At 38.8% G+C, this 22796-nt stretch overlaps 1 protein-coding gene across 1 annotated transcript in view; it reads left to right on the top strand.

Moving 5' to 3' along the window:
- ldlrad3 (low density lipoprotein receptor class A domain containing 3) overlaps positions 1–22796 on the top strand; it is a 147087-nt gene that overhangs the window by 71538 nt on the left and 52753 nt on the right. Inside the window, exons 3-4 of the mRNA XM_012853268.3 lie at positions 15103–15228; positions 18900–19034. Coding sequence (XP_012708722.2) covers positions 15103–15228; positions 18900–19034 — 261 coding nt within the window. The remainder of the gene's footprint in view (positions 1–15102; positions 15229–18899; positions 19035–22796) is intronic.

The following is a 22796-nucleotide window of genomic DNA, read 5'->3' on the forward strand; positions in this document are numbered from 1 at the left end:
AAGAAAGTCCTATATGCAGTTTGACACAACCAATGGAGGGGAAGCAGTAAACATATGGAGACATGTACTCTGGTCAGAAAAACCCAAATCGAACTTTTATGACCTACATGCAAAATGTGTGGTGGACAGCCAACTCTGCATATCATCTTTGACACATCACCCCCCCCCCCCCCCCACCTTCTGTTAAACATAAGATGAAATCAAAACAGTTTATTTATATATAGTGCCAATTAACAACACAAGTCTCCTCAAGGCACGTTGCAGAGTCAATCCAATCAAATCATACAGGCAGATTGGTCAAAAGGTTTCTGTTCAAGGTTGTATGCATCATTATTAGGATGGTTTTTAATGAGCAGGGTCAGGGAAGCAGGTCAGAGTCAATGGGAAGATGGATGACGTCAAATACAGACCAATCCTGGAAGAAAACCTGAGAGTTGAGACTGGGGTGAAAGGTCACCTTCCCAAACTGCCACAACACTAAACATGAAGCCAGAGAGTCAAGGGAGGGGTTTAGATCAAACATTATGTTAGAATGACCCATTTGAGGTCAAGACCTAAATTCCGCAAAAGATGTGTGGCAGACTAAGGAAATTGATGTTTTCTGAAATTTCCCGACCAATCTGACCGAGCTTGGGTTACTTTACCAAGAACAATAGGTATAAATGTAATTTTCTAGATGTGTAACGTTGATAGAGACATTCCAAAAGAGCTGCAGCTGTAATAGTAGCAAAAGGTAATTCTGCAGAATAATGATTCAGATGGCATGAATACATGAATACATGTGACACGTATCACATTGTTCTCATTTTACATAAAAAAAGTTTAAACCATTTAACAAGAGAATACCTTTAACACTTAATGTATAGATCCATTACAAAGAAATAACTCCTGCAATTTAGGTTTCTGATGCTTTGCGTTACAATATGTTGGCAATGCATTAGTTTAATATACTGTTGAGCTGAAATGCCATGTATATATTTTCCAGTTGTCATGCAGTCTCCTGTTGTTCAGTTCACTTGAATTCCATTCGGGCTTCATTATGTGAAGTTTATTTGCTAAATTAAAGCTGGATTGACTCAAGTTGCTTAAAATTATTTTGCTCAGTGGGGGATACACAAAGACACTGAAAGCTCGCTTAAGAGCTGGTATTTGTTTCAAAGTGTCTCCGTTCTTCCTAACAGTGGGTGTTATAATTCTTGAGAGTTTCGATTTCCTGCCTCCCTGTTTATTGATCTAATTATATTGACCTAACAGTTAGGAGCTCAATAAATACCTCTGTTTAATATTGTCCTTGATTGTGTGAAAGATTATTTCTACGAGATCATTTTCAGCATTTTCAAACGCAGGCCTGAGCCTGCAGCCAACGCAGTTTGAGCTACTTTTTTTCTTGTGTACTGACCTCCACTGGATTCCTTTGAGATATGAACTTGAAAAGAGCCTCTAAATGCTTATCAACAGCAACGTTCTGTTAAACAGCAGGGGTGGAAAATTCTTAAAGAGTGCTGCTGAGATGGTTTGTTTAGAATTTAGACATCAAAGCTTACATGCTACAGTTCTTTAGCAGTCTCATCATGGAAGGGGATAGGGGTTGCCAAGATTAGCTGGGTGTGTTCATTTGATAAGGAAAGTGACCACTACATTGAATTTTAACAGAAAAAGATGCATAGCTGGTGTTTTGGTCTCTTAATCCCTGAAAACCTGGTCAGCATGGTGGATGAGAATTTTTCAGTATTCATATTTTTTGATATTTGTTTTTCAGGTGAGCCAGATGATTGGCTCATGGACACATCTAATAATCAGTCTGTATTAGAAATGCATTAGCAGGAGCTGTCTCTCCAAAAGTTTGGTTTTCTTGCTAGTTTCACTCTGTGGTGTCTTTGGGAGATAACAACGGGCAGCGGCTCTCGTAAGACGGTGTTGTTTTTGTGCTCTGTTAACTGATGGAGATAGAGAACCTTGGGGAAAAGAATGCAATCACATCCCTTGGTCTAACAATGAAAGGTTGATAGAGGTTGTGTGTTAAATGAGTAGAGATAAGCTCAACCCTGGCTGCTGCTAACTGATGGGCCAACCGTGAGACCCGTGAGAGTTAAAAAAAAATCTAACTGATTCGGACAACCATAATGCTCACCTACTCAAGCCATGTTCCACACAGAAGTGAACATTTCCAAACTGTGATGAATCAACAGGAATACTCACTGAAGTTAAATTCTTATATTGTCTCTTCCTCAGCAGTCCCTGATTGCAAAACCCAACATGACCGGCTCAACATTGGTAATCTTATTCTGATTGATGCATAAAATAATAAGAAACACATTGCAGTTATTGACAATAGTAGTTAGCCTAAGCGCAGCCACTGAGCAATGTTAGTGTGATCCAAAAAGGGGGCCAGGAGCAGGCAAAGTCTTAACATCAAACTGACTCAGGACAAAGACCTCATGTTTGGTTGAGCTCATTGGAGAAACTGTTAATTTGCGTATGCCATCCATACCCAATTTAAACACAAAAGGGGTTCATATTGAGGATTCTAAACGGCTGTTTACGGCTTGATAAATCATTCTTGACACCATGAAATATTCTGACAAACACTCTTGATGACATTTCTGGCACTGGACGCCAGGTTTTTATCTGGCAGTTTTACAGATGTGTTCAACAGTTATCTTAAAAGTCATTTCCATGGCAGAGTGACCCAAAGGAGGCACAGAATCATCTCGAGCATTTCACACCACCCTCAGGTAAAATATCTGTGTGATGTTTGTGCAGAAAGCTAATTTATTACATGTTTCTCTTCTCCGCATTAGTTGTCTGACTTAAAGCTTAACCTAATTAAGGCCACTGTGACATATCCAGACCAAGTTCCAACATTAGGGTAACAGCTAAGCAGCAAAATCAGCAACTGGCTTGTTGTCAGCACACGGACTTAACTAAAACAAGTTATCTGGCAAGTTTCAAATCTCTGAGGTGAAAGCACAGTTCCTAGATTTGCATTTTAGGGGTACAAGAATACAGTCAGTTCCCAAGGCAGGGAGATGCACAATATTGAGTTTACAGAAAATGAGATGAGATACTAGGAATATAAAAAAAAAAAAAAAAATAAGAATCATCCTTTTTTTTCTTTCAAGGTTTCTCATGTTGCAAACCCGGACAGTGCAGTCCAGAGTGACCAGTAAACATATTGTAGTAGAAAAATATTATTTGCAATTCTCTCATTTATGTTTCCATGAATGGAATAAAAGCTATCGACATCTAAAACTGCATTTTACAAATTATGTTCAAAGTATGGATTTGTAGGATGCCTCCTTGGCACCTCTTTGAAAGGTTTCTGAGCATGTCCTGTTGGGAAAGGACCCTGGAGCAGACCCAGAACTTGCTGGAGGGATTGTACATCCTTTCTGGCCTCTAAACGCCATAAGGGCATCTAGAATGAGCCGCAGAGTGTGGATATTTGAACCCATGAACCCATTTTGGTTAAACAGGAGACAATGGATATACTTTTTTTCAATGTGGAATAAAGCAGCATGAATTTGATCAGTCTATATATTTCCAGTCATAAGCTAATGATGGTCAAAAACAAGTCCCATTTCCCACTCCACAAAAACCCACACTGGAATATGCTTTTATTTTAGTGTTGATAGAGAGCTAAAACACAAATTCTGACATGTTTATGTCATCTTAATAAAGTTAAATTTTTGTTGGACGAACGTTTTAAAAAACTGACTAATACAGATCATTTAACTCATTAAGGAAAAAGGGAGATTGGCTTTTGAAAATTGTAATTCTGAAACTTGTGCCCATATTGATTTTTTACCAAGAGGGAAAAACAAAACTGAGAAAAGGGTATCTTGGATAAATAAAATATAAAGCATTGATATAAGGGAAAGCCTGGAAATCAAAGAAACGTGTCATGAGAATATGTCTGGTGGTTGGCATTTGCTTAATGCTTTTCTGATCGATAACCAACTGTAATTAACACGACGGAATAAGGATGAAATATTTGAGACTTTCAGTCAGTGTCTCGCTCTCATTTTGTATCTTACTATGTCTCACTCTTTTCTTTCTCTTCTTGCTATTTTGTCATATCAATAGTCATGAATTAAGGAAAGAGATTTGTTTGAAATCATTAAACAATCAAAAAAGGCTCTATCTCCCCTTTTTAAAAAACTATTGTTGAAAAGTAACAACTGAAATTAGTTTAACTGTATTGCCACTTTCTATGATAGATATTACATTGGTTCGCTGATCTGATAAATTACGCTGCTTTTTTTTTTTTCTTTCAAGTTTGCCCTTCCATTGCTTCCCTTTTTTACCGGAAGCTAGTAAATTATGACTGCATTCTTCTTCACGCGGTTGCTGTATGGCATACAAACCAGACTTGCTGTATCATGTACCATGAAGCTTGATGGATTTGCAGATGCCAGAGGCCTACGAATAATTTTCCCTGGAGCTGAAGGAAGCTCTATAATGTAAAACTTCTTACAAAAGGCTATTCCACTTTACAATGCATGTACAAGGCTTATGCAGTGAAATGTACAGAGTGATTATTTTGATCGCAGGGCCCACTTGAGTGAAACTGCCCATGCCCTTCTTGCTTACACCACGACTCCATTACCTATTGATTTCTTCCCCTCAGAAATGCCCCGCAAGGTCAGAGAATCCTTTGATGTCCTCAGCTGTCTCCACTCCTTCTCGCTTGCTATTATCTCATTCCCTTGCTCTCCGTGCTTTCTTTCTTGTTAGTCTCTTCTCCCGGGCCTTCTCCACACTCTGTCAATCATGCACCATGACTGAGCTTACCTGTGCTGAAAGCTATTCTGTTGTCGGAGGAACCGAGGAGAGAAAGAAAAGGGCAGATGTGTGTGGGGCAAAGTGGGGCATACGTGGTCGTAGCGGAGCACAGTATCCTGCATACTGATCTGATATTAATCCTGAAGCGACAGCGTTAATTAAGACAAACCTTTTTTTTTCCACTTTGACCAAGATTATTAAAATATTCTCATTTCCAAATAGGACACACTGAATTCAATTTTACCTTTTCAGAGAATGAAAATCGTTATTATTATTATTATTATTATTATTATTATTATTAGTATTGCTGTATTTACAAGTGCATCTCAATAAATTAAGAGTTTAATGGAAAAGAGCATCATCAGTTATTCAATCCAGTAAGTGAAAGTCATTTATTACGTATAACTATGACATATAGGGTAATATATTTCAAATGCTTATTTGTTAAATTTTATAAATTAGTTTTACAGCTCACAAAAGCCATAATATTCTTTTTTCATAGAAAATTTAAATGTTATACAGCAAAGATACGAAAAGGGATTTTTTTTTTTTTGGCACAGAAATTTTACAATCAGTCCAAGAGACAGTCTTCACACCCTCCTCAACAAGGGTAAGCCCTAAAAGTTAATTTATATAGAATCTGGCTGTTCACAGTGCTCTATCCAAGCAATTTCATTAGAAAGTTTAGCTGAAGGAAATTATTTGATGGAAAATCCTGTGCAACGAACAGGAAGATAGCCTTCAGAGGATTGTGATCAATTTCCCCAGAGGCTGAAGGAAGAGTGGAGAGGTACAGAACCAAAGTTGCATGAGGTCTAGTGACATTTCCACAGTCAGTGATGATTTGGGGAACCATGTCATCTGCTTGTGTAGGTCCACTGTGTTCTATCAAGTTCTTGGTCAGCACAGCTGACAGGAAACTTGAAGGTAACACTACCCCAAAACCAACTTTTTTTTGCCAATAAACTGTTAACATGGTTGTCTTATAGTGCTGTCTACATATTCTGGTCATTATTTTTGAAAGGTTATTGCATATTTGTTGAAATCCTGCTTTTATATCTAAAATCGTCAATGTGGCACCCTCCTAGGGTGAAATGGTGGTCTTGCATTGAATTCAGTCTTAGTCTTAAAAAACAAACAGCTCCTCCCTCCATCTTGTGCCTCCATAGCGAGCACTGTTGTACTTTTCAAGCCCTCTAGTGACTTTTTTTCTTAAAAAAAGCGACTAGAAACAAATCTACCAACTTTTTATGTGTTATTGGCAAATTTACGTGATAGCAACGTTCTGCTGATAGAGTCTTGAGGCTGCCAGGAAGGGGCTGCTGTAAGTGTGAAGTTGGTTTTTGGGTTGTGTTCATGGCAACACTGCATAATATCTCAAATGACTCTTTACTCCTCATTCACCAACATCTGGAATTGTGCTGCCGAAGGGGGCTGCATGCTGGAGTAGCTCTGTAGTTTTTATTCTGCAAATCTTTTTATGGAACTTCAATTCCTCCTTTTTGTGGATGAAGAGTTGCTTTTTTGGATATTTTTTCTCAACTGTTAGTGTGTTTTTCATTTTTGGGACATCTGTTTTGATAATCATAGAACACGTTTGTTTTGTACAACTAGGAGCAGCTAATTAACATGTCCAAAGCTGAAATAATACTTCAACTATGCCCCCAAATCCAAGGTGAGCTGAAAAGGAGGAATGGAGGATGCAGAGTAGAGCAGGAGTAAGAAGAGATAGGGAGGAAATTTAAGCCATCCCTTCCATTGGTTAGTATGGGCAATGTAAGATCTTTGGGAGACAGGTTGGAGGAACTCCAAGCCTTAACAAGGACCCAGCCAGAATATCGGGAATGCATTATTTGTGTTTCACTGAAACATGGCTGCAAGATCGTATCCCAGACTCCAGTGTCTCTCTGCCAGGCTTTCTGACCATACGAGCATATGCAAATTTACCAACTGTAACCAACTGTAATTGGTTATAGTTATGTTAGCGGTAGGGTTAGGGTTAGGAATGATCTTTTTTTTTCTAAACAAGAAAAAAAAAGATCATTCAGAAAGGGAGTCAAGGAAGTACTGAGGAGTATACATAAGAAACTTAGACTCAAGATATGAGAAACAAGGAGATGTGCAACAAGAAGCTGGAGAGCAAGCTCCAGCAGAACAATATAAGAGATGTGTGGTCAGGGATGAAGAAGATCACCAGCCCACTGTCATCTGGACAGAGTACACAGAACTGTGATGATCATGTTTTTATGATTTCCCAAGTGCATTTAACACTATTCAACCTGATTTGCCTTGTCAGAAACTCCAGAAGACTCAGGTGGAGGCCTCAACAATCACCTGGATCAGAGACTACCTGACAAACAGACCACGGTTTGTGAGACTGTGTGTCTAACCAGGTAGTCAGATTATTGTAGACTTCTGGTGAAACAGGAATATTATCAACACTATTACCATACTGGGAGAAGTAGTGGAGGTGGTGGAGGAATTTAAATACCTTGGTGTTCATGTAGGCAACAAACTGGACTGGTAACGTAATTGTAGAGCTGTCTACAAGAAAGGGCGAAGTCTACTGTACTTCCTGAGGAAGCTTAGGACCTTCACTGTTTGCAGCAAGATGCTGCATATCTTCTATAAGTCTGTTTTGGAGAGTGTGAGCTCCTCTGCCATCATATGTTGGGAATAACAGCATCAGAGCAACTGACTTAAATAAGCTCAACATGTCATGATTTGGTTTTCCATAGTGACCTGGAAGCAGCAAGCTTGGAGGCAAGTTACAGTAAAGGATGATTATTGAAGGAATGGGGTACAGAAGGGTAATGGGGTGGAGTATGATAATGGCCACCTGGGAAGGCTCTGGCCTGTGAGAGAGACCAGAGCCTTCCCAGGTCTCGGTCTGTGAGAGAAAAAAATTGAGGAAGGTTGAGCTTGTGCAAGACAGGCGGCTGTGCAGGAGAGGCTGACTTACTGATGATGGTTTTGTGTTGGACCAAGGAGAGTAGTCGGGCTGTGACAATCGGTGAAAGGCTGAGGTGCGATTCGGGGGTAGGTAGAGATTTGTTCGGTGGAGGGTGGATAGGCCAGGTGTTCAGCAGGTTGCCAATGGGAAGTGAAGCCTCAGGTTGACCAGAGCTCCAGGAAAGCTGTCTTTGCTTGTTTATACTCCTCCACCGACAGCATGTCTTCATGTAGGAGGCAGATTGGGAAAACGCATATGGCTGACAAGTTTGTCCCCTTTCAGCTTCTGAAATCAGAAATAGCGACAAAACATGGCACCTCCCAGTGGGTGCACTGACACCTATGTATTTATAATTCCAAGTTAAGAGATGTGATGATGTGATGTTATTAGACTTTGCTGTACAATGTATTTCTAAAAGCAATACTTTATTTTTAAAATTAGTTACACACTGTCCCTTTAATTATGTTGGATATAAATTAACCGACATAATAGATATAAATAACCGACGAAAGCACATGTGGATATTTGGCTCAAAGCTGTTTCAGTCCAAGAAGCCGGAAGTTGTTTTCGGTTGCAAGCAGTAAAACAGACAGAAAATGGACGGGCTTTTCTGGGGGGTTTTCTCCGCCTACATGTTTGTATGTGTGTTTGTGTCTTCCCGTCGTGTGTTTCATTGTGAAACTGCCATGTCTTTTTTTTTCTGCTAGTGATAGTCTTTCCTCAAGGAATGAGCTCAACTGCTAACCTCATTCGTTTTCATTTTTGCTGCTCAGCTGAACAGTGGAGCAAAGTTTGGAAGCAGTCCAGGGCTCTGCCTGATTTTTGTAAACAACTGCATGGAACTGCAATAAAAGCGGCTGTGCGGAGAGGAGGAAAATTTGGCATCAGTAAAGCAGCAACGGCTCAAAGGAGAGTTGATATAAACGGTTAAAGGTTTAAGAGCAAGGTGGAACAGCACTAATCGTCAGTAATATCTGAGTCGACAGCAGTGTTTACATCCAAACTCTGAAAGTTCAAATAAAAAATCAAAAGCTACAAAAAGTTTGTTTTTGGCAAGTCTTATACTTTCCGCTTTCTACACATAATTAATTTTTCAACTTCCTGCTCTACGAACGTCTTGGCTTAGACTATGAATGGCTAAACATCCACAAAATACAGCTAAGCACATTAGCTCTATCCTTCTGATGGGCTGTGCGTCTCCCACCCACAGCTTTCCACTCATGAGTTTGCCCTTCGTTTGACTTTTGAGCTAATTTGAAGCACAAACATTGACTGAGATGAATCGTAGCCAGCAGTTAAAGTGGTAATGAGGATTCGGATGAGGGAGGAAGTGACTGACAAGTCGTGTTGCAGAAAATGCTGCTTTTAGCCAAGCTTGCATTGCACCAAAAAAAAAAAAAGAAACTATAAAATAAAATGAAATAAAAAGACAAGCTCTTGTGAAAGCAGAGAAATAGGAACTTTCCATCAATACTGACAAGTACACAATAATATGTTCTAGCCTGGAAATACAACAAATGTTAAATAAATGCTAATGGAGAATAAAAAATGATGTTTATTTTCGTTGTTCCTAAACTAATGTAACATCACTCTTTTGCACCAGCATGTGTTTTATCACTATAATTTTATTTTGTCTACTTCTGCAGTTGAGAGGCTTGTCTATTTTTCTTCCTTTGGCTCTAATGAATGTGATACAGCATGCTAAATGGGATTTGGCTGTTCAGAGTCTCAGCTATCCAGGTAAACAATGGCTCCCTAGACAACATACACATAGATTGGTTGCTATCCTGTCTTCCTCCTGCATCCAGCGGATTACGTTTCATCCCTGGGATGCACGCTCCAAACCATTGTGGTTGTTATGCATCCTCTCCCCTCACCCTGCTATACCCTGTTTGAAAGAGCTCATAAATCTGTCTGCCAGAGTATATTATGGAGGGAAAATGCATGCCCCTGGCATGTGAGACAGCCCTTTGCCAGTCTATGAGAAGGCCCTTTGTGTGCATTGCAGATGAGAAGAGAATGTACATAAAGTATTTGATGTCTTATGTTTAGGTATCTTGGATGCCCATTAAGTTTTTCTCTGTTTGTGCTTTACCTTTCTTCCATTTTATAGAAATGAAAATATTTTATGCCTTTGTTGTATTATTTCAATCACTCTTTGGATTTTTTTTTGCACTTGACCGAAAGTAGTGCTTCATTTCAAAGCGGAAGGAAAAAGTTGCATAATTTTGAGAGTTGTTTACAAGTAAAAACATAAAAGTTTGACTGTGCATTGGTATTTTGCCTCTCCTGACTGTAAGTCTTTGAGGTATCTCTCTACCAGCTTCTAGAGACTAAAATCTTGTCCCTTTTTTCAAAATGGTTCAGTCAGATTGAATGGATAGTGTCTGCAAACATTAGTTTTCAGTTTACAAATATTCTGAATTTAATTTAAGTCTGAACCCTGGACCATGTTGGTTTTAAAAAAAACAAAAACAAAACTGTCTTCTCATACCCTTGTTTGCTATGTTGTCTACATGGCTGGACACAAACAAGACTTCTTAAGGCCTTCCATAATCTCCAGAAACTTGTCGACTTCAGGACTGCTACCTGAGCTGTGGATCTCCACAACTCCTCCAGAGTATTTTATTTTATTTATTTATGTAACCTTTATTTTATGAGGAAGTCCCATGAGATAAAATCTCTTTTTCAAGGGAGACCTGGCAAGAAGGCACAATAAACATTTCATATAAAAACAATTTACAGTACAACTCACACTCAACTTACACTTTTCAGCCATTGACCTATTTAGAATAGTTTTAAAAGTACTCAGGGCTTTGTGATCCTGGAACTTCAGAGAACTTTCGATATTATTCCAGGCCAGTGGGGCAGCAGTGGAAAAATAAGTTTTACCCAGATCTGTGAAGAACCTCGGGACAGTGTGGAGATGTCGATAAGAACAGGGCGAGTTGTAACCACTGTTGGCAGGAGACAGGAAAAGACTTGGGTAGGAGGGCAGCTTGCCAAAGTATATTTGCCAAAGTAATAGCCTTATAAATGAATGTTAGCCAGTGCTTCTGTCTCGTCAGGTGTAGTGAAGGCCATGAGAGCAGAGAGTACAGCTCATACTGATGGGTCCTGTATGATGAGTTGGTGATGAAGCGTACTGCACTGTGATACAGCGTGATACACTGTGATCAAGCAGTGGAGGGCTGAAGAGGCTGCATTCAAATACGGAATATCTCCATAGTCCAGGACTGGGAGGAAGGTGGACTGCACAAGTATTTTCCTCACATCAGGGATCAAGGGTGATTTATTTCTGTAGTAGATGCCTATTAAAGCTTTCAGCTTCTTCTGCAGATGTTCAATGTGTGTTTATAAAGGGCAGTTTAGCATCAATCCACACGGCCAGGTATTTATAACGCCAGCCTTTTTCAATGTTTGCACCGGATAGTGTTAGAAGATCATCATGCAGACCAGTATGAGAGTGAGCTCTGCTAATGTCATATTCTTAGTATCGTTAGCATTTAGGACCAGCTTCAGTTGCAGAAGTGAAATTTGGAGTTGTTCAAAGGTAGGATGGAGATCAATCATTGCTTGGCTGATGGAAGATGGAATTGAATAGATGATGATATCGTCTGCATAGAGATGAGCTTTAGATGACCACATAGATTGTTTATAAAAAAGAGGACAGGTGCCGGAATAGATCCTTGCAGGTCTCCTTTGCTGATGTTCTAAAAGCCCAATCTTTACACTTTCTCCTAGCTAACGCTCTCTGAGAGGTAGTCTCTAAACCATTCAAGGGCACAATTACACACACCAATGTCCCCAAGTTTGTATAGTAGTAACTGGTGGTCAATAGATTCAAATGCCTTGGAAAGATCCACAGAGAGCAGCACATTACAGTTTTCTGTCCAGGGCATTAATTATATCATTAGTTACAGACACTGCAGCAGTTATTGTACTGTGACCTGCCCTGAAATCTCACTGAGTTTTACAGAAGAGTTTGCTGTTAGAAACTTTTTAAGTTGAGAGTTGAAATGCATTTTTAGGATTTTCGCAAGTACAGATGGTTTGGAAATGGGCCTACAGTTGTTTAGATCAGTTTGTTCAACCCCATTTAAAAGAGGGATAACATAGGCGGCCTTCCAAACTTTTAAGATTTTCTGAAATAGATCTTGTGTAAAAGTCTGATTTTGTTTTCCTGATTTGAAAGGTACATTTATTCCTTCATGTTCTAAAAGTTTGCCAATCAGGGGGCAGAGTTTGTTAACCTTGCTTTAGACCAGGCAACATTTCCTTCTCGCAGTAGATTTAAAAGCTCTTGAGTAATCCAAGGATTAAATATTCCTGAAATCCTAATTTTTGTTGTTGCAAATGAACAAGAAGCAATTTTGAAAGTATTCCCAGGCAGAGTCAACGTCAAAAATAATTTTTTTGTGACCAATATTGTTGTTATGATCATGAAAAAAATGCCTGGAGATTGAAATGTTTCAAATATATTTTAAAGATATAACAGAGTTTAGATTTTGGCATTCTTTCATCTCTCACAATGCGATAGCACAGTGATCGCTGACATCATTGCAGAAAACGCCAGAAAAGCTGAATGAATAGGGTTTATTGGTTAGCACAAAATCCAACAAAGTTGGTTTAGTTGAGTCTTTGCAGTTTAGCCTGGCAGCATTATTTATTATTTGAGACAAATTTAGAGAGTCACAAACTTTCTTAACACCATACAAGACAGGAGATTCAATTCAATTCAATTAGCATTGTCTGTGATTATTGTTTAGTAAAATAATACGACTTTCTTTATTTTCAAATGATAGATTGAAAAGTTCCCTATGAGATGTTCAAGGCTTCGTATTTGGCTTTAAATGCTAACTGTGGTGTAATTTTTTTTCTGCAACTTTATCCCTGACCTGTCTAAGAAATAGCTGAGGCCTTTGCTCAACTGTTGTATTTAGACTGAATTTGAATCACATGCACAGGGGCTTCATTTACTTCTCAGATGGCTTCTAAAAGCAACAGTCTGACTTATTTAGGGATGTTACAGAAAGAGGGACGGGGTGATTACAAATGCCTGCCACACTTTTCCAATTTTTATTTGTAGAAGTATCATTGTTCTTTCCATTTAACCGTTATGTACTACTTTGTGTAGATCTATCAAGTAAAATCTCAATAAAATACATTGACGGTTTTGGATGTGACAAGAGGAAAGGTTAAAACGTTTAATAAGTAGAATTTCTTTTGCAAGTCTCTCTAGCGGAGAAGAACACTTCATAAGATCTCCTGAAGGGCAATCTGGAGCGGTCAGGAATGGACCACCACCTGTTGCAGTGGTTACTAGATTCCCTCACTGGTCGACTGCAGTGTATGAGAACACTAGGCTGTATTTCTAACAGGTTTATCTGCTGCACGGGAGCACCACATGTAACTGTGCTGGTGCCGTTTCTGTTCACCCTCTACACTGTGGACTTCTCCATCAGCTCCCCAGGTTGCCACCTACGGAGGTCATCTGATGACTCTGCCATGGTTGGTCTCATTATAGATGAGGACCACTCAGAGTACAGACAGTGGATAGAGAGCTTTGTGGACCGGTGCTAACAGAAGCACTTCATGTTAAATGCAGGCACAGACCCACCTCATTGACACAGGGGGACATCCAGGGTTCTGATGTTGACATAGTGGACTCTTATAAGTAAGATAGATATCAGACTTTTATAAGTGAATATGTGTTCACCTGAACAATAAACTAGACTGGAGTGACAGAGTCAGAGTGGACTCTACCTGCTGAGGAAGCAGAGGTATTTTAGAGTACAAGGTGTGCTCCTGAAGACCTTCTTTGACTCTGTAGTGGCATCAGCCATCTTCTATGGCGTGGTCTATTGAAGCAGCAGCTTATCTGTAGCTGAGAGGAAGCAGCTGGGTGTGCTTATTAGGAGGGCCATCTCTGTCCTGGAATGCCCTCTGGACTCAGTGCAGATGTTGGGAGACAAAGGACTATAAGAAAAATAACATCATCGATGGACAATGTCTCCCACCCCACGCATGGAGCTGCTGGAGAGCTCTTCCAGTGACAGACTGCTGCAGCCCAGATGCTCAAAGAAGCGCATCCGCAGATCCTTCTTCTCAACTGCAGTTAGGCTTAATAATCTCTGCTGCTCATAACAGACTCAATAAATGTTTACAACTTGCTAATGGTTGCATGGGTTCTGATCTGATCATGATTGGTTTACACTGTTGCTCAGATGCTAAGGTATTTTCACGCTCCTTAGCTACTCGGAGATGCTGCTGTACTATCATGCATTTTCCATATTATCTTATATCTTTCTGCAACTAGGCTGGTGTTTCTACATTGTTTTCCCACTGTTTAGTTTGAATATTTCATCTTTTTTCTACCGGACTATGCCATATTATCAATCATTGTGCAATATATGCTCTGGTATTAATTTTTACTTTTTATATTAGTCATAGATTATATTAACTTTTTCATTACTAAAAATTGTGTGTAATTCTGTCTGTGTCTTTGCCACTGTCACAACCGAACATCCCCATTGTGGAACAATACAGGAATTTCTTATTTCATATGAGCAGTTTAACAGGCACCAAAGTAAAGTGAACAAGATCTAAGACATTACACTGTTTGTAAAAACAGCAGCAGTTTTATTAACCTTTTATCTATATTTCGTTAATGCGTTCAGGCTTCAGCTCTCCAACATTGCAACACTCAAACTCAATTACATGTCTTAATTTCCTGATGCCTTTACTTGCATCAACCTTTTGTTTTTCACTTGATGCCAGGGAAGATCAAGTTGAGCTAAAAGCTCATGGGTTAGTGCTAAACCGAGTACAGTGAGCATTAATGTTCTGCAGGCTTGCCACTCAAACCTCCGGCCTGTCCTTTGAGATAAGACCCATGGCCTACTTAGGCTGATCGATGCTGGGATCTATACAAACACTCTCCCACACAATTTGCTCACTTTGTCTTTGTCGTTTGCTTTTCCAATTGGTTCTTGGTGTTCAGAATGTTCCCTTTTGTGTCATATTTGTTCGAAAGTCAAGGTAACCCTCATGAATAGTAATGTGTCTATATAACACATTTGTTCCAAAGTTTGGACCTTGAATATTATTTATGAGTGGTTCAGAGTTTTCATTTTGAAATAGTGTTCCACAGAGTGTTTGTGGAAGTTGCTTTTTAGACATAAAACCTTGGAGAAAACCCAGCTGGCTGCTTTGGGTGGTTCCTCGCTGTCGTTATGCATCCCATCCAAGGCTAATACTATCATAAAATATGATGTAGCCTGCAGTTGCATCTGCTTATCATGCACAGACTAATCTGTTGTTCCTCTTTCCTCCTCTTTCCCTGACTCCCTGTGTCCTGACAGCTAAGGTCAAGCCAAAGTGTACTTCCACGTTCTTCGCCTGTGCTAATGGTCTCCACTGCATCATCGGAAGGTTCCGCTGCAATGGCTTCAGCGACTGTCCTGACGGGAGTGACGAAGAGAACTGCAGTGAGTCTCTCACACCCAACTCCCAGATTCAGTTGCACTCATATGCTCTCAGGCCATAGTCACAAGATGTTATAGTCGGTTCCAAGATGTACCGTCCTCCGGTTAAAACACTTTATGGATGAGAGGGGCCCAAAGATTTGGCTTCCTGGCATGAAAAATTAAAATAATGTTCCTGTAAGATCTGAGCAGGGTGTCAAAGTGGTTGTCCAGGAGTTACTCACTAGTAACTTTCCAGAAAGTCCCCGTTTCTCTTAATGTAGGGAGAGATGTGAAATGATTACAGGATAATGGAATAAATATATATTGCAACACCCTGTCAAAGATTATTTGGTAATTGTAAAAAAGACAAAAAAAAAGTGTAATGTAAAATATAACTTTGTAAATGTGTTACCAAGGTGTTGCATAACGTTGTTCCTTAGCAATGCCCTACATGCCCTCTAGTACTGCAGTGAACAAGAGCTGTTGTTTTAAAATAAACTGGCCTTTTCTATTCTTGATTATCAAATGATGTTATGTAGCCAAAATTTTTAATACCTTCATGGTCCTTTTGTGTTTTTTTTATTTTTGTTTATTGCATGCCGTCCTTTCAGTGAGTGCTACAGCAGGATTGCAGGCAAGGCTGTTTAACACACATAAGCCCTATTCCTATGTTATTGTGCTGCAAGTTGTATTAGTGCCAGATAATGTCTGTTTTTTTTCTCATTGTCTCATTCACAAAGCAAATAGCACTAAACACAGACTCCATTATGTACATTGGATGTGAGCATTTTGCACTTGCAACAGAATCATAGTATGCACTTCAGTGAAAATTGGATTTCAAAGATTAAGTACAGTATCATGACACAAAATGCATGAACTCTTTCCTTAGTTTTAGTAGGGATAAAAGCTTAGGATGTTTTTTTTTTAACTAATAAAGGATGTTGATAGTTTTATTTGCATAGCCACTGATTGAGTATGATGGAATTATTAAAACATTTAAGTTAATTCACTAAAATAAAGCAGGATTGATTATTGAACAAATATACCAGAATGCACAATTATTGCCTATAGTCTGCGCAAATATGTTGTTTCTGTGCTAATTAGTCATTTACTGACAGCAATAAAAGCAAAACACATTTTTGCAGTCTTTTACCATCTTCATATTGTCCGTCCGTCCGTCCGTCTTCTTCCGCTTATCCGGGGTCGGGTCGCGGGGGTATCTTCATACCATTATTCTTTTTACTTAATAAATGAAAAAATGGCCAGACAAATTCTGTTATGGACATGTAAGGTACTGGATGTGCAGTCTGGTTTAACATGCCTGTCTGTTTAGTTGTTGTATTTTCCCTATATCCTATTGGGTTTCCCCCTGAAAAATTATACAAGCCTCAGTAAAATAATAAATATTTCCCTTTAATAACCTTCTCTTGGAAATGTTGCTGGTCTTTGAAAATGAGAGGCCTTTTGTCCTGATAGCCAAATGTATAATCATGCTTAAATCTTGGAGGTGTTTCTTTTAAATAGTGCTAAATATCTCATTTAATTTGTGCACTGCAAAAGGGAAACAAAAAGAGTGTATTTGTCCTTGATTCGAGTGGATCAATAATCTTATCTGCCAATGGAATGAGATTTCCACACTTAAAATAGGAAAAACTCATCTCCATCATCTTATTTCAAGTGCCGTATATCTAATTATCTTAATTCAGGGGTAAAATACTCATTCCATTGGCAGATAATCTTATTTACCTGCACAAATGAAGGACAAATACACTCATTTCAAGAAAATTGTACTTACTTTAAGTTCTCTTTGCAGTGTGCAAAGTGTGTTACTGCTGTGAGATGCTATTTGCCTGACAGCACGGTTTAAGGAGCAAATCTTCATTTCCAAAGACTTTGTGGATTCATCAGATGTGCTTAATATGGTTTACTTGTGTTTTGTTTAAATTTAGTGCAACTTAGTGCAAGAACCTGTTATTAGCCTACTGAGTTTTGTTGTAATAAAACAAAATTGTAACAAAAATATATTGTACACTGTACTGTACGCTGATTCTTAAACTGGTCAAAAGCAACAAGTCAGGCTTCATAGCATTTCCGGAGGTAAAGGTATCCTCACAGTTAAAGGCATTGGGGAAGAGGCAATGTTATGTGAGCTGAGCACAGAACAAATCCAGGAAGCAGCTGTTCTTTTTAGGTTGCAGACTTAGATCCAGAATTCATCTTTTGTGCAGTCAGGTGAAACTTCTATAGGAGAAGAAAGAGACTGTTTTTCAGCTAAGAAGGTAGAAGTCCTTGGATTACTTTAGGTGATTTCCAGAGGTTCATGTATTCAACTGTCACTTTTAGGTTGACTTAAAATAGGTATGGAGGAATCTAACATTTTGGCACGTTAAGCATTGTCTAGCTTGCTAGAAAGAAGAACATCTGATTAATCAGCAAAGTCCTGAACCAGTTATTTCATATCAGTTTTTCAGATTTAAAACAGTTTTACATTATAGCTCCTATGTTTTAAACCGTTTTTATTTAAAAATTTGACCTTGCTCTGACTGTAAATTTGCTTTAGGAGAGTAAAAGCTGAGCTTTCATAAACAACCATAGCTTTATACATTTGACACATTCTTTTCTCCAATATTTTATTTCTTCTTCTTGCTCCTTATTTTCACTTTGTTTATAGTTTTCTGCAAATGAATAATGACATATTGCTTGCAAATATTATCTGATATCCCAAACCTCCAGCTTTGAAGTTAATTCTGAACTTTACGGAATGAATTAATATGCAATAATATGATGCAACTCTGCATTTTTAAAAACTGGTTATTAATTTGGACATTATTTTCCACTTTTACCTTAAACTTATATACGTTCCATATTTCCATATCTATTCTCCTTATGTTCCTTAATGTGAGACTGTCTTTCTCCCCTTCTACTGTAAAATAATTTCTCATGTGCATATAACTTATTATACCAACCATTTCCTCTACCTTTTTTTTTTTACAAACTTAGAGTAATCTCCACTTATTTGAATTGTTAAGGCAAGACTGCCAATAAAGTTTCTTCTCACGCAACCGCTTAACTGCTTTCCCAGTGAGAATCACTTCAATCACTCGCCATTGTCAAAGACAGTGTACTTTGCCTGCAGGGCTCACGCTCAAATATCTAATCTTGGCATTTAAATGGAGCTTTGCTCCATGCTCACAGCACATACTGTGTCGCAATGGTGTAATTGTCTGAAAATTCTCAGAAGATGATTATGCCTCTTTTTTTTTTTTTTAAAGAACCAGAACAAAGACAAAAGACAAAAGGCTGGAAATAAGTTAGAAAGGAGTGGTGGCTGTCGTTAGGATTTTGCGTCTTATTTTTTTCTCTCTCTCTGAATTTAGGTTTTTATCAGGATTTACTAATAAAATCCTGAACGGTTTTCCTTTTTTTTATTTGCACCCAGAAAATGTCCATCAATTGATAACACCTAGTTTTATTTTATTCAAATACTTAAAACTTGTACAGATAGGGATGGAAAAAGGAAATGATTGCATATTTGCTTGTAGATTATTTATTCATACATAAAGTAGTCATAGAGGCAAGTAATAGATAAGCTTCTGTTTCTCGGTTATACACAGTTGGAGCAGAAAATATTTCCCCGACACCTTCTTTGTGCAAACTGCTGACCTTTGACCCCTGCTCTGTCTCAAACACAGCGGGCAACCCACTAGTGTGCTCAGAGGCTCGCTTCAAGTGTCGAAACGGCCGTTGTGTAGACCAAAGTTTTATCTGCAATGGCCAAGACAACTGTAAGGACAACAGTGACGAGGAGCTCTGCGTTACCACAGCAGGTAAGTCATTAAGCCAAATGACCGAAGACGTCACACATGGATATAAAAATATTTTTTGGGTCTATTTTAAAAAAAAAACTACAAATGTCAAATCTGCTGTGGCAAAAATGACCAAGGTTGATGATAGGTTCTATGATAAAGAAAACTCAACAGCAGCACATAAATAAGTTGGAACTATTTTCACTTACCTCTTGTTTGATTTAATTTGTCATAAAAAGCTTCAGATACTGGGGTTGTGGCTGATTAGTAATATACAAAGGTATTCGTAACCCCTAAACCTTTTCATAGTTTGCTGCATTTCAGCTACAAATTGTAATGACAAGGCAAAGCAAATTTATTTATATAGCACAATTCAGTACAAAGACGATGCAAAGTGCTTTACATGATTAAAATATAGCAAAATAAAACAGAATAAAAGAAAGTAGGAATAAAATGTAGATAGAAAATAGAACATAAAAAAACACTAGTGGTTTTTCAGTTAACTAGAACAGTTGAAGGAAATCCTAAACAAATGTGTTTTTAATCTTGATTTAAAGGAACTCAGGCTTTTCACACCTTTACAGTTTTCTGGAAGTTTGTTCCAGATAAGTAGAGCATAGGAACTAAATGCTGCTTCTCCTGGGTATGCAGAGCAGGCTGGGGCCAGTAATTTATTGTAATACCATTCTGCTTGAAAGCAGCATTAAAACTATATTTAGTTTCAAACTGTTTTAAAAAATAAACATCTGAAAACGGTGTGGTAAATTTCTTTTCAGGCCCCTGTACTCTGATACCCTTAAAAAAGTTCAATCACTTGCCTACAGAAGTCAGTGTGTAATTTAGTCCCTGTAAATACGGCTGTTCTCTTAAGGCCCCAGCGGCAAAAGAATGACTAAATGTCAATACTTTTGAGTCAGAATTAAAGAGGGAGGGTGTCTGACTCTACTTGAGAGGCTTTGTGGAGATTGATAACCACTGGCAGGAATGATTTTCTGTGGTGCATTTGGGTGAGAGGAGTCTTCTGCTGAATATACCAAGCTTTAAACTGCAGAGCTTTAAACTGCAAACACATATATATATATATATATGTTTAATTCTTGTTTCTTTCATTTAAGGAACATTTTTAAACTGGTCTCACATGGTCTCTTTAGCGGGTATGGAAAAAATAATCATTGCATTTGTGTCATCATGCTGAGATTATTGCAATGCCCTGTTTACTGGTCTGGATAAATCATCCCTTTCACGCCTCCAAGCTGTACAAAATGCAGCAGCTAGACTACTGACACGCTCCTGCTAGCGAGCTCACATGACCCCCATTTTCTATCCCTCACATTGGCTGCTAATAGATTTTAGGATTCTCAAACTAACATACAGAGCATTAAACAGCCGGAACCCTGAGTACTCAGATAATCTTCTAACAAAATACTCTTCAGCTCGCTGTCCTCGTTCAGAGGCTCAGAATCTTTTAGTTGTTCCACACACCAGACTAAGGGGGAGTGTGGGGGGGGGGCTTTTCAGCTCGTGTCTGCTGCACTAAGGATGTTGAACCGTCTACCTCTACAGCTCTGTGGACTCTTAAAATGCAGTTAAAACTTGCTTGTTATATTTAAATATTTATTTTCATTGTGTTGTTCATTTTGTTATTTTCTCTTCTTTTATTGGTACTTAATTTTAATAGTTATTTTTTGTCTTTTCTACAGCACTTTATGATGGTTTTGTCAGTAAAAGGCGCCTAGTATAAATGAACTTTGCTTACTTAATGATTTGACTTCCTTACTCGTTGAAGAGGTACAAAAAGAAAAGGGTTTGTTGAAAGAAAGCCATGGGAACAACCTGCAGTTTGCTACAAGCCAAATAGTGTAGGTCAGTGGGAAACGTGTGGGTGCTCTGCTCAGATAAGACCAAAACTGACAGCAAACCTGCTCAGCGTTGATGGAGAGATGGGTGGCTGGGGCTTCAAGAGACTGGACATTGGGGTGAAGATCGTTTTGGGATTGTAAAATATAAAAAATGTGAACAAGTCCCCTTTTGCAAGGCTCTGTATTTATTTCATTCAGGTTTATTTTCATTAAGGGAGTGTTGAAATACTTTCTGTCATAATCCCTGTTTCACAGCTAATCCATAAACCTCTTTCATAATGTATATTCATGCCAACACTCCATGAGAATATCATGATAGTACGTCCATGTGTCACATTCACTCAGAAAACACATATAGATTCTATATAATATAGATACAATTAGGTTATTTATTGGGGAGTGTTCAGAAACATCATCTGATTTTCCCAGAGACATCTTATAGGAAATGTCTTCTACAATCTGTGCTTCAGAGCGATCAAACTAAACTCCACGCCAGGAAAGAGATACGCTGATTTGATTTCACTCTGGCATCCATGACGGACCGTCTTTAGGTCTCTCCTGCTGAACTCAAAACACCCACATATGGCAGTATCCATTGATGGCTATCATAGCTGCTGCTGTAGAACGTGTTCATCCACTGGCAGGTACCTTTCCTGGCATCCAAAAAAGCACAGCAGTGGACTTCTGTCAACAGTTGAGCTGTATGTTTGCTGGCGAGCCAGTGATTTCTGCCAGCCGTCCATCCCTGACGCACATATATCCACAAGCAACCCAACGTGGACAGAAAAATCTATTTCTGCCCCTGCATCGTGGCGAGACTGTCAGTCTGATTATCGCTGGATGGAAAATATTTTTTGCGAAAAAGAACAAAGCAGAATGTGTCAGTAAGGCATCAGTAATCGCATCTAAAAATACAACAATGTTATTTTTAGGACTGGGATCTGATAAAAATGCAAACAAAAATATAATTGATAGGTATGAGGGAAGCTTAGCAACGATAATTAAAAAAAACAGTAACAATATAAAGCTATTTGGGTGTATAAACAGCATTTCCAACAAAGCCTAGATCAGGTTTTGCTTAATTTGGCTAAATATTCTAGCAAATATTGTTTTCCCTCTAATGTTCCTATCATTCAGTTTCCTCTGCGCTTGTGTGAGAGAGTCAAAGAAAGGGAGTCAATGCCTCATTTCCAGCCAATCCTTTTCAGTCTCCACAGCTCAATACAGAGATGCAAAATGCTGAATAGAGCTTTATTGTGATGAAGGAGTATTGATCAGTATCTGTGTCCACTGCACTCCATTTCCTCATTTACAAGTGAAGAATGCAAACTGCAGAGTGTTCTGCAGCTGCACATCTTCATGCTGTAGCATCCGAGCGCATTGTCAGTGAGCAGCCCTTTCAGCAAAAACCAAAGAACAAACAGCTGACTGCCGGCAGAAAACCCAACGCCGGATAAATTTGAGGAAAGCTTTTGTTACAAGGGCAAAACAAAGCAAAAAAAATTAAAGTAGACACAGACCATATTCAGGGCTTTATTGGGGAGCTGTAGGGAAAGCGGTGGGAAAATGCAGCGGTTTATTTTCAACGGGTCCTCCGTGTGAACATGCGAAGCGTTCCGTCTTAAAAGTTTTGAAGAACTCGCCCGAGTAGTTTCTGCTTATTGTGCTGACATGATCAGACATTTTATTTTAATTTACCGCTACATAATCTCTCTACTGCCAGATCTACTATGAAATGGCTGCGATCCAAGCACATCTGTGTTCTAGAATGGCCCAGTCAGCGCTGAATACGAAGTGCAGCATTCCTTCAGGGGTGGAAAGTAAATACACGCCGCACTTTTTAGACTTTTACTTAAAAGGAAAAATAGAAAACCCCTGTATCATTTTCCTTCTCCTTCACAATATGCTGCACTTTGTATTTGGT

This window comes from Fundulus heteroclitus, chromosome 2 (assembly GCF_011125445.2).
Source record: "Fundulus heteroclitus isolate FHET01 chromosome 2, MU-UCD_Fhet_4.1, whole genome shotgun sequence".
In the NCBI taxonomy this organism is placed as follows: domain Eukaryota; kingdom Metazoa; phylum Chordata; class Actinopteri; order Cyprinodontiformes; family Fundulidae; genus Fundulus; species Fundulus heteroclitus.